This window comes from Lolium perenne, chromosome 2 (genome assembly GCF_019359855.2).
Source record: "Lolium perenne isolate Kyuss_39 chromosome 2, Kyuss_2.0, whole genome shotgun sequence".
Classification (NCBI taxonomy): Eukaryota; Viridiplantae; Streptophyta; class Magnoliopsida; order Poales; family Poaceae; genus Lolium; species Lolium perenne.
The window spans coordinates 62,305,535-62,322,954 of NC_067245.2; the positions used below are offsets into that span (position 1 = coordinate 62,305,535).

The 17,420-nt window shown below is 43.7% G+C and overlaps 3 protein-coding genes across 3 annotated transcripts; 2 read left to right on the top strand and 1 right to left on the bottom strand.

Moving 5' to 3' along the window:
- Positions 1 to 846: 846 nt before the first annotated feature.
- Positions 847 to 1,266, top strand: LOC139835495 (secreted RxLR effector protein 78-like). Its single transcript, XM_071825352.1, has one exon. The coding sequence runs from the start codon at positions 847 to 849 to the stop codon at positions 1,264 to 1,266; it is 420 nt and encodes a 139-aa protein (XP_071681453.1).
- An 8,231-nt stretch (positions 1,267 to 9,497) lies between these two features.
- Positions 9,498 to 10,609, bottom strand: LOC127328606 (uncharacterized). Its single transcript, XM_051355195.1, has 2 exons — positions 9,846 to 10,609; positions 9,498 to 9,522 (listed from the first exon to the last, which is right to left on the bottom strand). Exons 1-2 carry the CDS (start codon positions 10,607 to 10,609, stop codon positions 9,498 to 9,500), a joined length of 789 nt encoding a protein of 262 aa, XP_051211155.1.
- Positions 10,610 to 13,178: 2,569 nt separating this feature from the next.
- On the top strand, positions 13,179 to 16,453 carry LOC127332770 (T-complex protein 1 subunit beta). The gene is made up of 9 exons (XM_051359111.2): positions 13,179 to 13,271; positions 13,356 to 13,467; positions 13,643 to 13,771; positions 14,261 to 14,332; positions 14,648 to 14,763; positions 14,891 to 14,967; positions 15,127 to 15,612; positions 15,697 to 16,012; positions 16,091 to 16,453. The coding sequence occupies exons 1-9, from the start codon at positions 13,224 to 13,226 to the stop codon at positions 16,235 to 16,237; spliced, it is 1,503 nt and encodes a 500-aa protein (XP_051215071.1). The 5' UTR covers positions 13,179 to 13,223; the 3' UTR covers positions 16,238 to 16,453.
- The last annotated feature ends 967 nt before the right edge of the window (positions 16,454 to 17,420 follow it).

Genomic DNA, 17,420 nt, shown 5'->3' on the forward strand with positions numbered 1-17,420 from the left:
CTTTTGTCTCAAGCTACCGGGTTTCGACGATGTTGTAAAAGAAGCTTGGACGAGAACAACAACACACACCGAACCTTGTCAAATTCTATATCACAAGTTGAAGGAAACCGGGAAAAGTCTCCACAAGTGGGGGAAGGGCATATACTCCAACACCAAGGTCATGTTGCATGCGGCTCTCCTTGTTATTCTTCAATTAGATATGGCCCAAGATCAAAGACAACTTTTTTCCGGAAGAGGTTGATCTCCGCGCCAAGTTGAAGAGGAAGATCATCGCGCTTGCCGTTGTGGAGAGGGCTAGAAAAAAGCAATGTGCTCGCGTGGCAAATATCAAAGAATGAGACGCCAATACCAAGTTTTTCATTTACGGGTCAATGCTAGAAGGAGGAAAAATCACATACACTGGCTCTAGAAAAACAATGGGTGGGTGACGGAGCACGACAACAAGGAGAAAATCGTTTACGATCATTTCAAGGCAATCTCGGGAAGAGGAGAACCTAGTAGCCATGACTTCAATTGGGAGGAGCTCAACTTCACTTCTCCGGATCTACACTCTCTTGGGGAGACTTTCACCGAGGATGAGGTCAAAGAGGCCATCAAGCAAATGCCCGGAGACAAGGCCCCGGGGCCGGACGGCTTTACCGGACACTTCTTCAAGAGATGTTGGAGCACCATTAGAGTGGACATGATGAACGTCATCCATCTTTTTGGGAACCTACATGCCGAAAATTTTCATTGGCTCAATTCCGCAAACATAGCCCTTCTACCTAAGAAGGAGGGGGCCGAAGAGATTGCCGACTACCGACCTTTAGCTTGATTCGTGCCATTGCAAAGATCATTTCGAAGATCATGGCAAACCTCTATGCTCAAAGTGCCTTCATCAAGAAGGGAAGCATTCACGACAACTTCCTCTATGTTAAGAACCTTGCCACAAGATTTCACAAGAACAAGACCCCGGCTCTCCTCTTCAAGCTTGACATTCGGAAAGCTTTTGACTCCATCCGATGGGGGTACCTTATTGATCTTCTTGTGAAAAGGGGCTTCCCGGTTCTCTTCCGGAATTGGATTGTTGCTCTTCTCAACACCGCCACCTCTAGGGTGCTCCTAAATGGGGTGGCCGGTCCTCCTTTTCGGCTAGGTCGTGGGCTACGGCAAGGAGACCCCCTCTCGCTGCTACTTTTTGTCCTTGCCATTGACACCTTAGCCCAAATTTTGGAGAGAGCGACTAGCCACGACATTCTTCACAAGCTCCGGGGTAGAGGCCACTGATGACGCGTAAAGCACACGCCCGTTGGGAACCCCAAGTGGAAGGTGTGATGCGTACAGCAGCAAGTTTCCCTCAGTAAGAAACCAAGGTTTATCGAACCAGTAGGAGTCAAGAAGCACGTCGAAGGTTGATAGCGGCGGGATGTAGTGCGGCGCAACACCAGGGATTCCGGCGCCAACGTGGAACCTGCACAACACAACCAAAGTACTTTGCCCCAACGAAACAGTGAGGTTGTCAATCTCACCGGCTTGCTGTAACAAAGGATTAGATGTATAGTGTGGATGATGATTGTTTGCAGAAAACAGTAGAACAAGTATTGCAGTAGATTGTATTTAATGTAAAAGAATGGACCGGGGTCCACAGTTCACTAGAGGTGTCTCTCCCATAAGATAAATAGCATGTTGGGTGAACAAATTACAGTCGGGCAATTGACAAATAGAGAGGGCATGACAATGCACATACATGATATGATAAGTATAGTGAGATTTAATTGGGCATTACGACAAAGTACATAGACCGCTATCCAGCATGCATCTATGCCTAAAAAGTCCACCTTCAGGTTATCATCCGAACCCCTTCCAGTATTAAGTTGCAAACAACAGACAATTGCATTAAGTATGGTGCGTAATGTAATCAATATATAACTACATCCTCGGATATAGCATCAATGTTTTATCCCTAGTGGCAACAGCACATCCACAACCTTAGAACTTTCTATCACTGTCCCAGATTTAATGGAGGCATGAACCCACTATCGAGCATAAATACTCCCTCTTGGAGTTAAGAGTAAAAACTTGGCCAGAGCCTCTACTAATAACGGAGAGCATGCAAGATCATAAACAACACATAGGTAATAGATTGATAATCAACATAACATAGTATTCTCTATCCATCGGATCCCGATAAACACAACATATAGCATTACAGATAGATGATCTTGATCATGTTAGGCAGCTCACAAGATCCAACAATGAAGCACATAAGGAGAAGACGACCATCTAACTACTGCTATGGACCCATAGTCCAGGGGTGAACTACTCACTCATCACTCCAGAGGCGACCATGGCGGTGAAGAGTCCTCCGGGAGATGATTCCCCTCTCCGGCAGGGTGCCGGAGGCGATCTCCTGAATCCCCCGAGATGGGATTGGCGGCGGCGGCGTCTCTGAAAGGTTTTCCGTATCGTGGCTCTCGGTATTGGGGGTTTCGCGACGGAGGCTTTAAGTAGGCGGAAGGGCAGCCTCGGAGGGGTCACGGGGGCCCCACACGCTAGGGTCGCGCGGCCCCCCCTGGGCCGCGCCGCCCTAGTGTGGCGGCGCCCCGTGGCCCCACTTCGTCTTCTCTTCGGTCTTCTGGAAGCTTCGTGGCAAAATAAGCCCCTGGGCGTTGATTTCGTCCAATTCCGAGAATATTTCCTTTGTAGGATTTCTGAAACCAAAAACAGCAGAAAACAGCAACTGGCTCTTCGGCATCTCGTTAATAGGTTAGTGCCGGAAAATGCATAAATACGACATAAAGTATGCATAAAACATGTAGATATCATCAATAATGTGGCATGGAACATAAGAAATTATCGATACATCGGAGACGTATCAGCATCCCCAAGCTTAGTTCCTGCTCGTCCCGAGCAGGTAAACGATAACAAAGATAATTTCTGGAGTGACATGCCATCATAACCTTGATCATACTATTGTAAGCATATGTAATGAATGCAGCGATCAAAACAATGGTAATGACATGAGTAAACAAATGAATCACAAAGCAAAGACTTTTCATGAATAGTACTTCAAGACAAGCATCAATAAGTCTTGCATAAGAGTTAACTCATAAAGCAATAAATCAAAGTAAAGGTATTGAAGCAACACAAAGGAAGATTAAGTTTCAGCGGTTGCTTTCAACTTATAACATGTATATCTCATGGATATTGTCAATGTAAAGTAATATAACAAGTGCAATATGCAAGTATGTAGGAATCAATGCACAGTTCACACAAGTGTTTGCTTCTTGAGATGGAGAGAAATAGGTGAACTGACTCAACATAAAAGTAAAAGAAAGGTCCTTCAAATAGGAAAGCATCGATTGCTATATTTGTGCTAGAGCTTTTATTTTGAAAACATGAAACAATTTTATCAACGGTAGTAATAAAGCATATGTATCATGTAAATTATATCTTACAAGTTGCAAGCCTCATGCATAGTATACTAATACTGCCCGCACCTTGTCCTAATTAGCTCGGATTACCAGGATTATCATCGCAATACACATGTTTCAACCAAGTGTCACAAAGGGGTACCTCTATGCCGCCTGTACAAGGGTCTAAGGAGAAAGCTCGCATTTGGATTTCTCGCTTTTGATTATTCTCAACTTAGACATCCATACCGGGACAACATAGACAACAGATAATGGACTCCTCTTTAATGCATAAGCATGTAGCAACAATTAATGTTCTCATATGAGATTGAGGATATATGTCCAAAACTGAAACTTCCACCATGATATTCATGGCTTTAGTTAGCGGCCCAATGTTCTTCTCTAACATTATGCATGCTCTAACCATTTAATGAGTGGTAAATCTCCCTTACTTCAGACAAGACGAACATGCATAGCAACTCACATGATATTCAACAAAGAGTTGATGGCGTCCCCAGGAGCATGGTTATCGCACAACAAGCAACTTAATAAGAGATAAAGTGCATGAGTACATATTCAATACCACAATAGTTTTTAAGGCTATTTTGTCCCATGAGCTATATATTGCAAAGGAGAATGATGGAAATTTAAAGGTAGCACTCAAGCAATTTACTTTGGAATGGCGGAGAAATACCATGTAGTAGGTAGGTATGGTGGACACAAATGGCATAGTGGTTGGCTCAAGGATTTTGAATGCATGAGAAGTATTCCCTCTCGATACAAGGTTTAGGCTAGCAAGGTTATTTGAAACAAACACAAGGATGAACCGGTGCAGCAAAACTCACATAAAAGACATATTGTAAACATTATAAGACTCTACACCGTCTTCCTTGTTGTTTAAAACTCAATACTAGAAATTATCTAGACTTTAGAGAGACCAAATATGCAAACCAAATTTTAGCAAGCTCTATGTATTTCTTCATTAATAGGTGCAAAGTATATGATGCAAGAGCTTAAACATGAGCACAACAATTGCCAAGTATCAAATTATTCAAGACATTTTAGAATTACTACATGTAGCATTTCCCGATTCCAACCATATAACAATTTAACGAAGAAGATTCAACCTTCGCCATGAATACTATGAGTAAAGCCTAAGGACATATTTGTCCATATGCAACAGCGGAGCGTGTCTCTCTCCCACACAATGAATGCTAGGATCCATTTTATTCAAACAAAAACAAAAACAAAAACAAACCGACGCTCCAAGCAAAGCACATAAGATGTGATGGAATAAAAATATAGTTTCAGGGGAGGAACCTGATAATGTTGTCGATGAAGAAGGGGATGCCTTGGGCATCCCCAAGCTTAGACGCTTGAGTCTTCTTAAAATATGCAGGGGTGAACCACCGGGGCATCCCCAAGCTTAGAGCTTTCACTCTCCTTGATCATATTGCATCATTTCCCTCTCTTGATCCTTGAAAACTTCCTCCACACCAAACTCAAAACAACTCATTAGAGGGTTAGTGCACAATAAAAATTTACATGTTCAGAGGTGACATAATCATTCTTAACACTTATGGAAATTGCACAAAGCTACTGGACATTAATGGAACAAAAAAATTCATCCAACATAGCAAAAGAGGCAATGCGAAATAAAAGGAAGAATCTGTCAAAACAGAACAGTTCGTAAAGACGAATTTTAAAGTGGCACCAGACTTGCTCAAATGAAAATGCCCAAATTTAATTAAAGTTGCGTACATATCTGAGGATCACTCACATAAATTGGCATAATTTTCTGAGTTACCTACAGAGAATTAGGCCCAGATTCGTGACAGCAAAGAAATCTGTTTCTGCGCAGTAATCCAAATCTAGTATGAACCTTACTATCAACGACTTTACTTGGCACAACAATGCACAAAACTAAGATAAGGAGAGGTTGCTACAGTAGTAAACAACTTCCAAGACTCAAATATAAAACAAAGGTACTGTAGTAAAAACATGGGTTGTCTCCCATAAGCGCTTTTCTTTAACGCCTTTCAGCTAGGCGCAGAAAGTGTGTATCAAGTATTATCAAGAGATGCAGTATCGACAGCGGGGTTTGGGGTTTCTCAACTTTAGGCCTATAATAATTCTTTGGTTTAGGCACCTTAGAGACATACATGAATTTTTGCTCTTTACCCACATAAGCTTTCTCCTTATATTTAAGAGAAGAAAAAGTTGAACCCAAAGTTCCCATAGCTTTTTCAAGTTCGCCAATCCTATTGATTTGATTATCATGGACAACACAAGTTCCTAGGACACTAATTCTTTCATCAATTCCTCCTAAGGATTTATCAAGTTCATCAGTTTTATCAAGTAACATTTCCAATTTAGTTTCAACACTTGGAAAATTTTTCTCTATGGTTTCCAATTTTTTCATAACATCCTCAAGAGAGATTTCAATTTTAGTTTCATTAACAGGTGGTATTCCAACTAGACTCTCAATGATGCAACTAGCTTCTAAAGCAGGAGTACCTAGGAAATTACCCCCCGAAAGAGTATCAAGAACATACCTATTCCAACTAGATATACCAACATAAAAGTTCCTAAGTAGGATAATAGTGGAGTGTTTCTTAGTGCACCTATGATGAGCATCACTAATTCTATACCAAGCATCTTTAAAACTTTCTCCACCTTGTTGTTTAAACGAACGAACTTCAACTTCAGGATTACTCATTTTAACAGTAGTAAATAAAGCAAACTAGATAAAATAAATGCAAGTAACTAATTTTTTTTGTGTTTTTTATATAGAGAACAAGACAGTAAATAAAATAAAGCAAGACAAAAACAAAGTAAAGAGATTGGATTGTGGAGACTTCCCTTGCAGCGTGTCTTGATCTCCTCGGCAACGGCGCCAGAAATTTAGCTTGATGACGCGTAAAGCACACGCCCGTTGGGAACCCCAAGTGGAAGGTGTGATGCGTACAGCAGCAAGTTTCCCTCAGTAAGAAACCAAGGTTTATCGAACCAGTAGGAGTCAAGAAGCACGTCGAAGGTTGATGGCGGCGGGATGTACTGCGGCGCAACACCAGGGATTCCGACGCCAACGTGGAACCTGCACAACACAACCAAAGTACTTTGCCCCAACGAAACAGTGAGGTTGTCAATCTCACCGGCTTGCTGTAACAAAGGATTAGATGTATAGTGTGGATGATGATTGTTTGCAGAAAACAGTAGAACAAGTATTGCAGTAGATTGTATTTAATGTAAAAGAATGGACCGGGGTCCACAGTTCACTAGAGGTGTCTCTCTCATAAGATAAATAGCATGTTGGGTGAACAAATTACAGTCGGGCAATTGACAAATAGAGAGGGCATGACAATGCACATACATGATATGATAAGTATAGTGAGATTTAATTGGGCATTACGACAAAGTACATAGACCGCTATCCATCATGCATCTATGCCTAAAAAGTCCACCTTCAGGTTATCATCCGAACCCCTTCCAGTATTAAGTTGCAAACAACAGACAATTGCATTAAGTATGGTGCGTAATGTAATCAATAACTACATCCTCGGACATAGCATCAATGTTTTATCCCTAGTGGCAACAGCACATCCACAACCTTAGAACTTTCTGTCACTGTCCCAGATTTAATGGAGGCATGAACCCACTATCGAGCATAAATACTCCCTCTTGGAGTTAAGAGTAAAAACTTGGCCAGAGCCTCTACTAATAACGGAGAGCATGCAAGATCATAAACAACACATAGGTAATAGATTGATAATCAACATAACATAGTATTCTCTATCCATCGGATCCCGACAAACACAACATATAGCATTACAGATAGATGATCTTGATCATGTTAGGCAGCTCACAAGATCCAACAATGAAGCACATAAGGAGAAGACGACCATCTAGCTACTGCTATGGACCCATAGTCCAGGGGTGAACTACTCACTCATCACTCCGGAGGTGACCATGGCGGTGAAGAGTCCTCCGGGAGATGATTCCCCTCTCCGGCAGGGTGCCGGAGGCGATCTCCTGAATCCCCCGAGATGGGATTGGCGGCGGCGGCGTCTCTGGAAGGTTTTCCGTATCGTGGCTCTCGGTACTGGGGGTTTCGCGACGGAGGCTTTAAGTAGGCGGAAGGGCAGCCTCGGAGGGGTCACGGGGGCCCCACACGCTAGGGCCGCGCGGGCCCCCCCTGGGCCGCGCCGCCCTAGTGTGGCGGCGCCCCGTGGCCCCACTTCGTCTTCTCTTCGGTCTTCTGGAAGCTTCGTCGCAAAATAGGCCCCTGGGCGTTGATTTCGTCCAATTCCGAGAATATTTCCTTTGTAGGATTTCTGAAACCAAAAACAGCAGAAAACAGCAACTGGCTCTTCGGCATCTCGTTAATAGGTTAGTGCCGGAAAATGCATAAATACGACATAAAGTATGCATAAAACATGTAGATATCATCAATAATGTGGCATGGAACATAAGAAATTATCGATACGTCAGAGACGTATCAGCCACATCCTCCGCACATCCCTATATGCGGATGATGCGGCTATCTTCGTTGCGCCTTTAAAGGAAGATGTCCAAAATCTTGCCCACATCCTCTATGATTTTGGGAAAGTGACCGGTCTTTGTACAAACTTCCACAAAAGCTCTGTTGTTCCAATCCGTTGTGGAAATCTCAACCTTGACGACATCCTTCTTGACATACTGGCAAAGAGAGAGTCCTTCCCAATGAGATACCTTGGGCTGCCCCTTACGGTTAGATGCCTCAAGAGGAAAGATATTCAACATCTTGAGGATAAGTGCGCCGGCAAACTACCTACATGGAATGGGAAGTACATATCTATGGCCGGCCGTTCCGCGTTGATCAAATCCGTCATCCCCTCCCAAGCTATCTACCACTTGACACCTCTATCCATCCCGGTGGAAACTATCTCCTTCATCAACAAGATTGAAAGAGCCTTCCTTTGGTCGGCAAAGGAACACACAACGGGTGCGAAATGTAAAGTAAATTGGGAGATTGTGTGCCGTCCAAAGAAGCTTGGAGGCCTTGGCATCCTCCATACGGGAAAGTTCGCAACGGCCCTCCGTCTTCGGTGGCCTTGGTTGGAATGGAAAGACCCCAACAAAATTTGGATTGGCTCCGGTAATCCATGCCCCGAGCAAGATATGGAGATCTTCTACGCCGCTACCACCATCACGGTTGGCAATGGGTTCAAAACACCGTTTTGGTTTGCCCCTTGGCTTGAGGGAAAAAAGCCTACTGAGGTTGCACCGCTTATTTTCGCCTCTTCAAAGTGAAAAAATTGGAAGGTGGCACAAGCACTTCATGAGAATGCTTGGGTGAATAAGGTGGTTCTAGGGGAAGACTTTACTTTCGAGCACCTAGCCCAATTCATTGAGCTTTGGAGTCTTATTCAAAACTTCCACCTCAATGAAAACGTTGACGACGAGATCTCATGGAAGCTCACCGAGAGTGGGCATTATACCACCAAGTCCGCCTACAATTTCCAATTCTTGGGACTCAGTTACTCAAGTTTATACAAGTCAATGTGGAAGATGTGGGCACCTCCCAAGATTAAGTTGTTCATATGGCTCGTCTACCAAAATAGAATATGGACCATGGGGTTGGCCAAATTGTGGAGCTTCTCCACTTTGCAACCAATGCCTCGAATCCGTTGACCATCTTCTTGTCCATTTCCGCGTCTCCTTACGTCTTTGGGACAAGGCTAAAGAGAGATTCGATATTTCTTCCATCCATACAAACTCTTGGGCGGGTCTAACCTTCACGGAATGGTGGAATTTGATATCCTCGGGCCAAAACCGCAAGGGGATGACATCGCTTGCCATGCTAATAATTTGGGAGATTTGGAACGAGAGAAATGATAGAGTCTTCAAGAACAAGCGTGCTACATCGCAAGTCATCTTTGATAGGATCACAAAAGAAGCGAAGCTTTGGGTCGTAGCCGGTGCTAAGAATTTGAGTCAATTGATGCCGCGAGAGTAATTGTAATACGGAGTATTTTATTCAAACCTTTTACTTTTTTGTAAACTCCTTAATCAATGAATGGGCAAAGCTTTTGCCCTCGTTCAAAAAAAAAGATAATGCGGGCACTACTTTACAAGCGTGAGCTGTGTTCTGAACAGGATCCAGAATATTTGCAGTGTTATTGAGTGTTCTCTCTGGACAACCAACTGGCGTGTAGAATCGACGTTCGTATGGGTGCGGTGATAAGATGCAGACATTTGGGTTATCAGTCTTTTTTTTTTGAGGGAAACGTGTGCTTTATTGATCAAATAATCAAAATGTCATTACAAATGTCCTGCCGGATACACTCCGGGGTAACACCAGGCCACACAAAACAGGAAAAACTAGCACACGATCTAGCTAAGGAATGAGCTGCAACATTGAGTCTCCGGTAGACATGACGAAATTCGCAGGACGAAAAACCCCGTGCCAACCGTTTGATGTCCTCAATCACCGGACCCATCAGCGATCTATCAACAAATGTAGCCAGCACACGCTGGATCACTGAGAGGCAGTCAGACCCGATGATGATACTAGAGAAGCCTTCTTCGCTGGCAAAAAGGATCGCTCGACGAAGAGCAAGTGCTTCCGCGAGTTCAGGTAAGGTGACCTCCTTCAGGCTTTCCTTGCAAGCAGCAAGGCAGGTTCCCATGTGGTCTCGGATCACAATGCCAATCCCCATATGCCTGGAAGATGCAAAGAGAGCCGCGTCGACATTGATCATAACCGTCCCTTCCGGCGGTGGAGTCCATTTGAGACTGGGTGAAGAGGACTCGCACTTGTGTAAGGTAGCCGGCTTGTAGAGATGTTGGAGTATCATCTCCACGTAGGCTTTCACTCTCGAAGCGACTGAATCGGGATGCACCGGCCCTTCTCCCTCTCGGGTTTTGTTTCTTGCATCCCACAGATGCCACATGGTGACCACGACCACTGTGGCTTCTATCTTGGAGCATCGGTCCAGGAACTCCAACGTCCAGGTCCTCGGAGAAGTAAAGAGCTGGCGCTGCAGATGAACCTCGTACTCTCCCTTCACCTGTTGCCAAACCTCTCTAGCAAAATGGCAGAAGAGCAGAGCATGCTCAATCGATTCATATTGGTTGCAGAAGATACAGAGTGGAGAAGCTGGGATATGCCTCTTCTGCAACGGATGGCCACACGGCAGGCAGTCGTGGGCAAAACGCCACAAGGTGATTTTCATCTTGCCCGGAGCTTTGATACTCCAGAGGGTTTTCCATCGCTTCGCATCTAATTAGCCTGCAGATGAAGCCCCCTTCCCTTTGCGGCTGGAGCTAACCGCAAAGGCATTCGCTCTAGCGAGATAGTATGCCGACTTGACTGTATATTGGCCAAAGCGCTAGAACGGCCAAGACGCGAAATCATCGCCACCATGTCGGCTTATTGGTACTTGCAGAATCTTGGCAGCGACGTTATCCAGGAAGAAGTGATGCACCAGATCAGCATCCCACACTCTCGCATCCGGCGTCAGCAACATATCAACAGTTTGATCATCTGATAGTGGAACCAGGGTACGAACTGTATAAGGCGGGACGTCTGGTATCCAATTATCTGAAAGAATCCTCGTAGTCTGTCCGTTCCCAATGCCCCATCTAACTCCTTTCTTCAACAAATCCCTGCCAACAAGAATGTTGCGCCAGGTGTATGAAGAAGACCGAGGTTTTGTGGCCTCCCAGAATGTACATTTAGGGAAGTATCTAGCCTTGAGAACCCTTGAACACAGAGAGGTCGGATCAGTGAGTAGCCGCCAGCATTGTCGTCCTAACATGGCTCTATTAAACAACTCCAGATCACGAAAACCCAAACCTCCCAAATCTTTAGGAGCGGAGAGCCACTCCCAGGAGCGCCAGTGCAGTTTCCTTTTCCCATCCTCGATGCCCCACCAGTTCGTTAGCAATGGATTTGCGCATCAAATCACAGATGGACGTCCGGTTATCAGTCTTGTGTTGCCGTGTTGGGTCTTCTGGAAATCTTTGAACGTCATTGCGTTGCACCTGAAAAGAACATTGCACTTGCGCCCTGCCTGCAATCAAGAGAAGCCACGGCCGCGTCATCTGGCCTTCATCTTCTGGACGAATATTTGTGCAACGAATTCTGTGCTGCTGGATGTGGGTCGATCAGTCGATGCTATTTTAAATCATCTCTATTTGATGTGCTGTGTGTAAGCTTAGTTCAAGTTAGAAGCTCTGTTAAGCTTGCAGATTATGTTCCCTTTTTTTCAGCAAAAAATTGTACGTGGGGTCGTCACTCACTGTACAAGCTTGAGCTTTAATGTATTTCCTTCGTTCTAAATCATTGTAGTTTTGATCACAATCAAACTTTGTAAAATGCAACCAGTTAGTTAGAAAAAAATTCAACATATCCAATATCAAAGGGATATTGGTACGGAGTACGAAATTGTAAACTATACTTTCATATTGAATGCATTTGGCAATTGGCAGATGAATGTCTTATGGACAAGATCATTCGCCGAGGCTGTTGCGTGTTTACAAGCTTTCACAGTTTTTTTTTCTGGAACAAACTCCCACAGCTGTACTAAATCGTTGAATTGTATGGGCCGAAATACAGGGTTGTATACTTGTATTCAAGAGGTAATCCTGCAGATAAGCCCAGCCACACTCAAATTGCTAAAAGCCCTGTTCAATTTTTTCTCTGAAACCGATATCAACCGGTTTTTCCTCAAGAAACGAGCGCGCTCAAAATCCGCGTCGCCCGCTAGGCCGCTATTCCTCGCCCCTCTCTCATCACTCTCAGTTGCGGCGGCGGCAACACAGCTGGTAGCCGCGGGTGCACCTCGGCGGCGGCGACATCAGGTGTGTTCTATCCCCTCTCACAGCGCTCGGATCTGCTCTCTCTTCTGTCCTCTCTCCCCACAGCAGCAGCAGCAGCAGCGATGTGTACCAGGTTCGAACGGCTCGCAGCGGCGGCCGAAGGGCGAGCTCGCGGCGGATCTCTATGTACATGTGCGCTGATCCTTTCTCTCACCACACCGCAGGGGCAAGGACGCGGAACCAGCGACCAGGATCACCACCTTTCATCTTCAACATTGGTGATCTTCTTCAAACTCCGATGTATAAACCCTAACCCGCTACATTTGACTCGGTAGCTCTTCGATTTAGTTGTTTTAATGGTGATTTCCCCTTTCAAAATCCTTCAAGCCTGGTGATCATCCTTTCGAAAATAGTGTGCCGAGGCAGTTAGCCGGTACTGTTTGTTTTCCCGAAAAATGGGGGTTCAACTGAACCCCGATGTCCCCACGGTTAGGTCGACAGATTTTATATGTTCTGACATTTTTCCTCTGTGGTTGGATAGATGGAGAGGGTGCTAAAGGACCATGCCGTCCAGGAGAAGGGCGAGCGCGCTAGGATGGTGAGACAACTCTCTGATCCGTTTGGTTTCGTTGTTGGTTTGGATTGGTTCGTTTGATGGTGCTTTTGCGGCTGAACAAGGGCTAGTTTGGAAAGCACCAGATCAGGAACCCTAGTGTTTCCCGGCCTAGTGGTTTGATTTCATAGGATCTGTTGGTTGTTGCGTCATGCCAATGCTTGGTTCTTGTTGCGATTTGCTTTCGCAATTATGTGCAATGATTTGATTCATTTTAATGAGGATATGCTGCAGTTTTGTCACTTTGCGCGTAGTATTATGCAACTGAGGCTACTTCTCCATGACACTCTCTTTTAGACCGCAAAAGTTATAAATTGATTTGTGGAATCTTTGTTCAAGAACTTTGTTAGATGGGAATTTTTATTCATTTGATTTCATCTCCTGGCACCTGGCAGGCATCTTTTGTAGGTGCCATGGCAATCGCGGACTTAGCCAAGTCCACATTGGGACCAAAAGGAATGGTATGTCCTTATGTGCCATCCATAGAGAAAATCGGTGCTTTGTTCAAAAGATGGCAGTTGTTCAAATACCTTATTTATGTTCAGGACAAGATCCTTCAATCGACTGGCAGAGGACGGAGTGTCACTGTTACAAATGATGGGGCTACCATTTTGAAGTCCCTTCATATCGATAACCCTGCTGCAAAGGTCCTTGTTGGTATCCTTTTGTTTTGATCTATTGCTTGATCATTTTCCTGCTAAGGTGACGATGTTCTAGATCTGGCAATATATACTTCTTATAGCTTGTCTTGATCCCATTTCATTAGTTGGTTGTATACTTGTATGAATGCTATCCCTAATTGGAAGAAAATTTAGTCCTTAATGACCATTAGACATCTCAAAAGTTCAAGATGACGAGGTTGGTGATGGAACAACTTCTGTTGTTGTTTTGGCTGGAGAACTTTTGAGGCAGGCTGAAAAGTTGGTTAACATGAAAATTCATCCGATGACTATTATTGCAGGTAATCCACATGCTAAAATCATTTTAAATGCAATTTATTTAGTATGTTGTCCCTAACATTTGCGAATTGTGTAACTCTTAATTAGCACTTTACAGCTTAATGATAAAATAACACATTGTGTGGTTCCTTCAGATATTTGAAGTCTAACATATGGCATTTCATGCTGAAATACTTCTTTTATTAATTGTTCAAGCTTAAATGACTAAAAGAGGCATCCTCAGTTTGGTTAACTTCTAGATTTTTCAACTAAGACTGGACCTAGAATAATTGAAAGCAGTCCACTTCTGCATTGGTTCCATCTTGGTAACGGACAACTACGGGTTCCTTCTGTTTTTTCTGTTTTATGTTTGCATTTTCATTTCATATGATGTTTGGTTTGCTAGTTTGTACAGAAATGATACACGTGATGGAACTGTTTGCAAATCTGTAAATAATCATTTGGTTACATTTGAACATCTCTAATGCTTCATTGTTTGCCTGAACTACTAGGTTACAGAATGGCTGCTGAGTGTGCCAGAAATGCTCTGCTACAGAGGACCATGGACAACAAAGAAAATACAGGTCACCTATTTCATTACTCTCTATATGAGTTTATAAATATATTTACACACCCTGTAAAGTTCAGTTAGTTAATTAATGATGTGGGATCAAGACATAAAGTATAACTTTGCATTAATCGTTCAGTATAGAGGCTAATTTTGCCTTTTTATCCTCTAAACTTCACTTCCTAGAATACTAGCTTATAGAATACGGTATCATTGGTTGTCCTAGTTGGAGTCAAATGTAAATTGATTGCACCCATTATGCTCTATGTTTTATCTCAAGAATATGCCACCAGAACATTTCTCTGACAATAAACCTCCATTAGTGCTGCAGATAAGTTCAGATCAGATCTCATGAACATTGCTATGACTACACTTAGTTCAAAAATTCTCTCCCAGGACAAGGAGTACTTTGCTGAACTCGCAGTTGATGCTGTCCTAAGACTTAAGGTAAAAATGGTTGAGTGCTTCTCTAGCTGTAGGATGTTGCTTGATGTAGTTCATAATACTCATTCTTATTTACATGTTGTTCATAAAACATTGATTTGATATGCACCATACTGGCCACTGGTGGCAGGGTAGCACCAACTTGGAATCAATCCAAATTCTGAAGAAACCTGGAGGATCTCTTAAGGATTCCTTTTTGGACCAAGGGTATGTTTTTCACAAACCGTATCATGGGAACCTTTGTTCTTATTGGTCCCAACTATGTTATGTGAAGTGTACATGGGAACACCTGTATATCAGTTTGAAAATAGTCCACTATGGCATAATAGTGATATCCATTTAATGTGTTCCGATTCTGTTTTGTAGGTTCATTCTTGATAAGAAGATTGGCCTTGGTCAACCAAAGCGAATTGAAAACGCCAATATTTTGGTTGCAAACCCTGCTATGGACACAGATAAAGTTAAGATTTATGGGGCGCGTGTTCGGGTGGATTCAATGGCTAAGGTTGCAGATATCGAAGCTGCTGAAAAGCAGAAGATGAGAGAGAAAGTTCAAAAAATCATTGGTCACGGCATCAACTGCTTTGTCAACAGACAATTAATCTACAACTTTCCTGAAGAACTTTTCGCTGATGCTGGCATACTTGCAGTCGAGCATGCTGACTTTGAGGGCATTGAACGGCTAGCTCTTGTCACTGGTGGTGACATTGCATCAACTTTTGACAACCCAGAGTCTGTTAAGCTTGGGCACTGCAAGGTCATTGAAGAGATTATGATAGGGGAAGACAGGCTAATTCATTTTTCAGGGGTTGCTATGGGGCAAGCTTGCACCATTGTCCTGCGAGGAGCAAGGTAAGTCTTATTTGGGGTAGTTCCTTATTTTGTTTCATGATATTTTATTTGCCACACTGATGTATGTGTGTTTGTTGTCTACAGTGAGCATGTGCTTGATGAAGCTGAGAGGTCGTTGCATGATGCCTTGTGTGTGCTTTCTCAGACAGTAAATGACACCCGTGTCTTATTTGGTGGTGGATGGCCTGAGATGGTGATGGCCAAAGAGGTGGATGAACTTGCAAGGAAGACCCCTGGGAAAAAATCTCATGCAATTGTTGCTTTTTCGCGTGCCTTGCAAGCCATCCCAACAATCATAGCTGACAATGCTGGTCTGGATAGTGCCGACCTGATCTCTCAGCTCCGAGCTGAGCACCACAAAGAGAATAGCACTGCTGGGATCGATGTCATCACTGGCGGAGTAAGCTCATGGAGTTAACAAATTTTCTATATAGCTTGTACCTGAGTTTTGAAACTAACATGGTCTTCTGTTCGGCAGCTTGGAGACATGCAAAAGCGGGGAATATGTGAGGCGTTCAAGGTGAAGCAAGCCATCATTCTGTCTGCAACCGAGGCAGCGGAGATGATCCTCAGGGTTGACGAGATCATAACCTGCGCCCCACGCAGGAGAGAGGATAGAATGTGATCTCACAATCCGTTTTGATGTAGGATTTTGTATGTTCGCCAAGTTTGGCTGCATTATAATTTGAATCCATTTTGATTGTTTCGACCGACCCCTAACAGTCTGGAACTTGTTCCAGGACTAGCTAATGTTCCATAGGCTTACGTTGTAATGTAGACTTTCTGTTTTGAATTATACCGCCCTTTGTGCAGTTGCTCATTGTGCATCCACGGTTAAGTGGTTAACTAACATGTCAGGTAGACAGGTAGCGCCTCGTGTTTGCCATATCCATCTTATAAAGGTTAAGAGAATGTGGTGCACACACTCTCGTATGTGTATTTTTGGTTTACAGCAGTTGAGTAGTCTTAAAAGTTAGTTGTCCGTATTATTTTGAATGTATTAAAAATTGCCCCAATCAGCTAAATGTGCCCAGTCAAAATCAGAGAAGTTGCGCAAGTAAGGTACTAAGGTTCCATAAGTAAGAGTTGTGGAGCAAGTGTTCATTTTATCTCTCGCATTCCCTGAACACCAAAACGATCTAGAGCACTAGAGTTTAGTGCAGTCCCCTGTAAAACTCATGTCACAGTTTTAAAACCAGATTCAGAAAGAGAAGGTACAATTTTTTTAGAATAATATGGCCTTGCCCTGGTTCCATTTTAAGAAACCCCAAACCAGATTACAACAACATTTTTATTGTCTATAGGGTGTGCGCCATACCACTCCCTCGCCGCACACACAGTCTGGATCTTCAGATGGCACGGAGCACTTCCTCATGCTCCACCAGCTTCATCCCTTGTGCCATCAGCTTTTTTTTCAGGTCTTCTCTTGAGTTTGACGCCTTGCACGACTGAGTAGATTCAGAGGATGCCCACGGACCAGTCCACACCATCCAAGCTGGTGACCTCAATTTGCTGTAGCTTGCCGTCCACGACCCTCATCCAAGCTCCGGCCAGAGTAGTAGGTCTCCTCGCCAGACCCTCCAAACCCTTGCGATGCTTTCGAGATTTTCCTTTTCTTTCTCCGGGCACAGCAGGTTCCAACGAACAAGCGTGTAAAGCCAACTTCAAGTATACAACCTGCATGTCATGCCAAGATGATCTACTAAAACGCAAATCATTCCTCATTTTCCATACTGACCATATTGCAGCCGCATGGACAATGTTCTGAACAATATTTGTTTGACGAAACTTTTCCTTACATGAATAGG

Excerpts from the sequence above, each read along its gene's own strand:
- LOC139835495 (XM_071825352.1), top strand. The coding sequence starts at position 847 with ATGGCAAACCTCTATGCTCAAAGTGCCTTCATCAAGAAGGGAAGCATT.
- LOC127328606 (XM_051355195.1), bottom strand. The coding sequence starts at position 10,609 with ATGAAAATCACCTTGTGGCGTTTTGCCCACGACTGCCTGCCGTGTGGC. Across the intron at positions 9,523-9,845 it reads GTGATTGAGGACATCAAACG|AACACAGCTCACGCTTGTAA; the intron begins GTTGGCACGGGG and ends GATCCTGTTCAG.
- LOC127332770 (XM_051359111.2), top strand. The coding sequence starts at position 13,224 with ATGGCAATCGCGGACTTAGCCAAGTCCACATTGGGACCAAAAGGAATG. Across the intron at positions 13,272-13,355 it reads CATTGGGACCAAAAGGAATG|GACAAGATCCTTCAATCGAC; the intron begins GTATGTCCTTAT and ends ATTTATGTTCAG. Across the intron at positions 13,468-13,642 it reads TGCTGCAAAGGTCCTTGTTG|ACATCTCAAAAGTTCAAGAT; the intron begins GTATCCTTTTGT and ends AATGACCATTAG.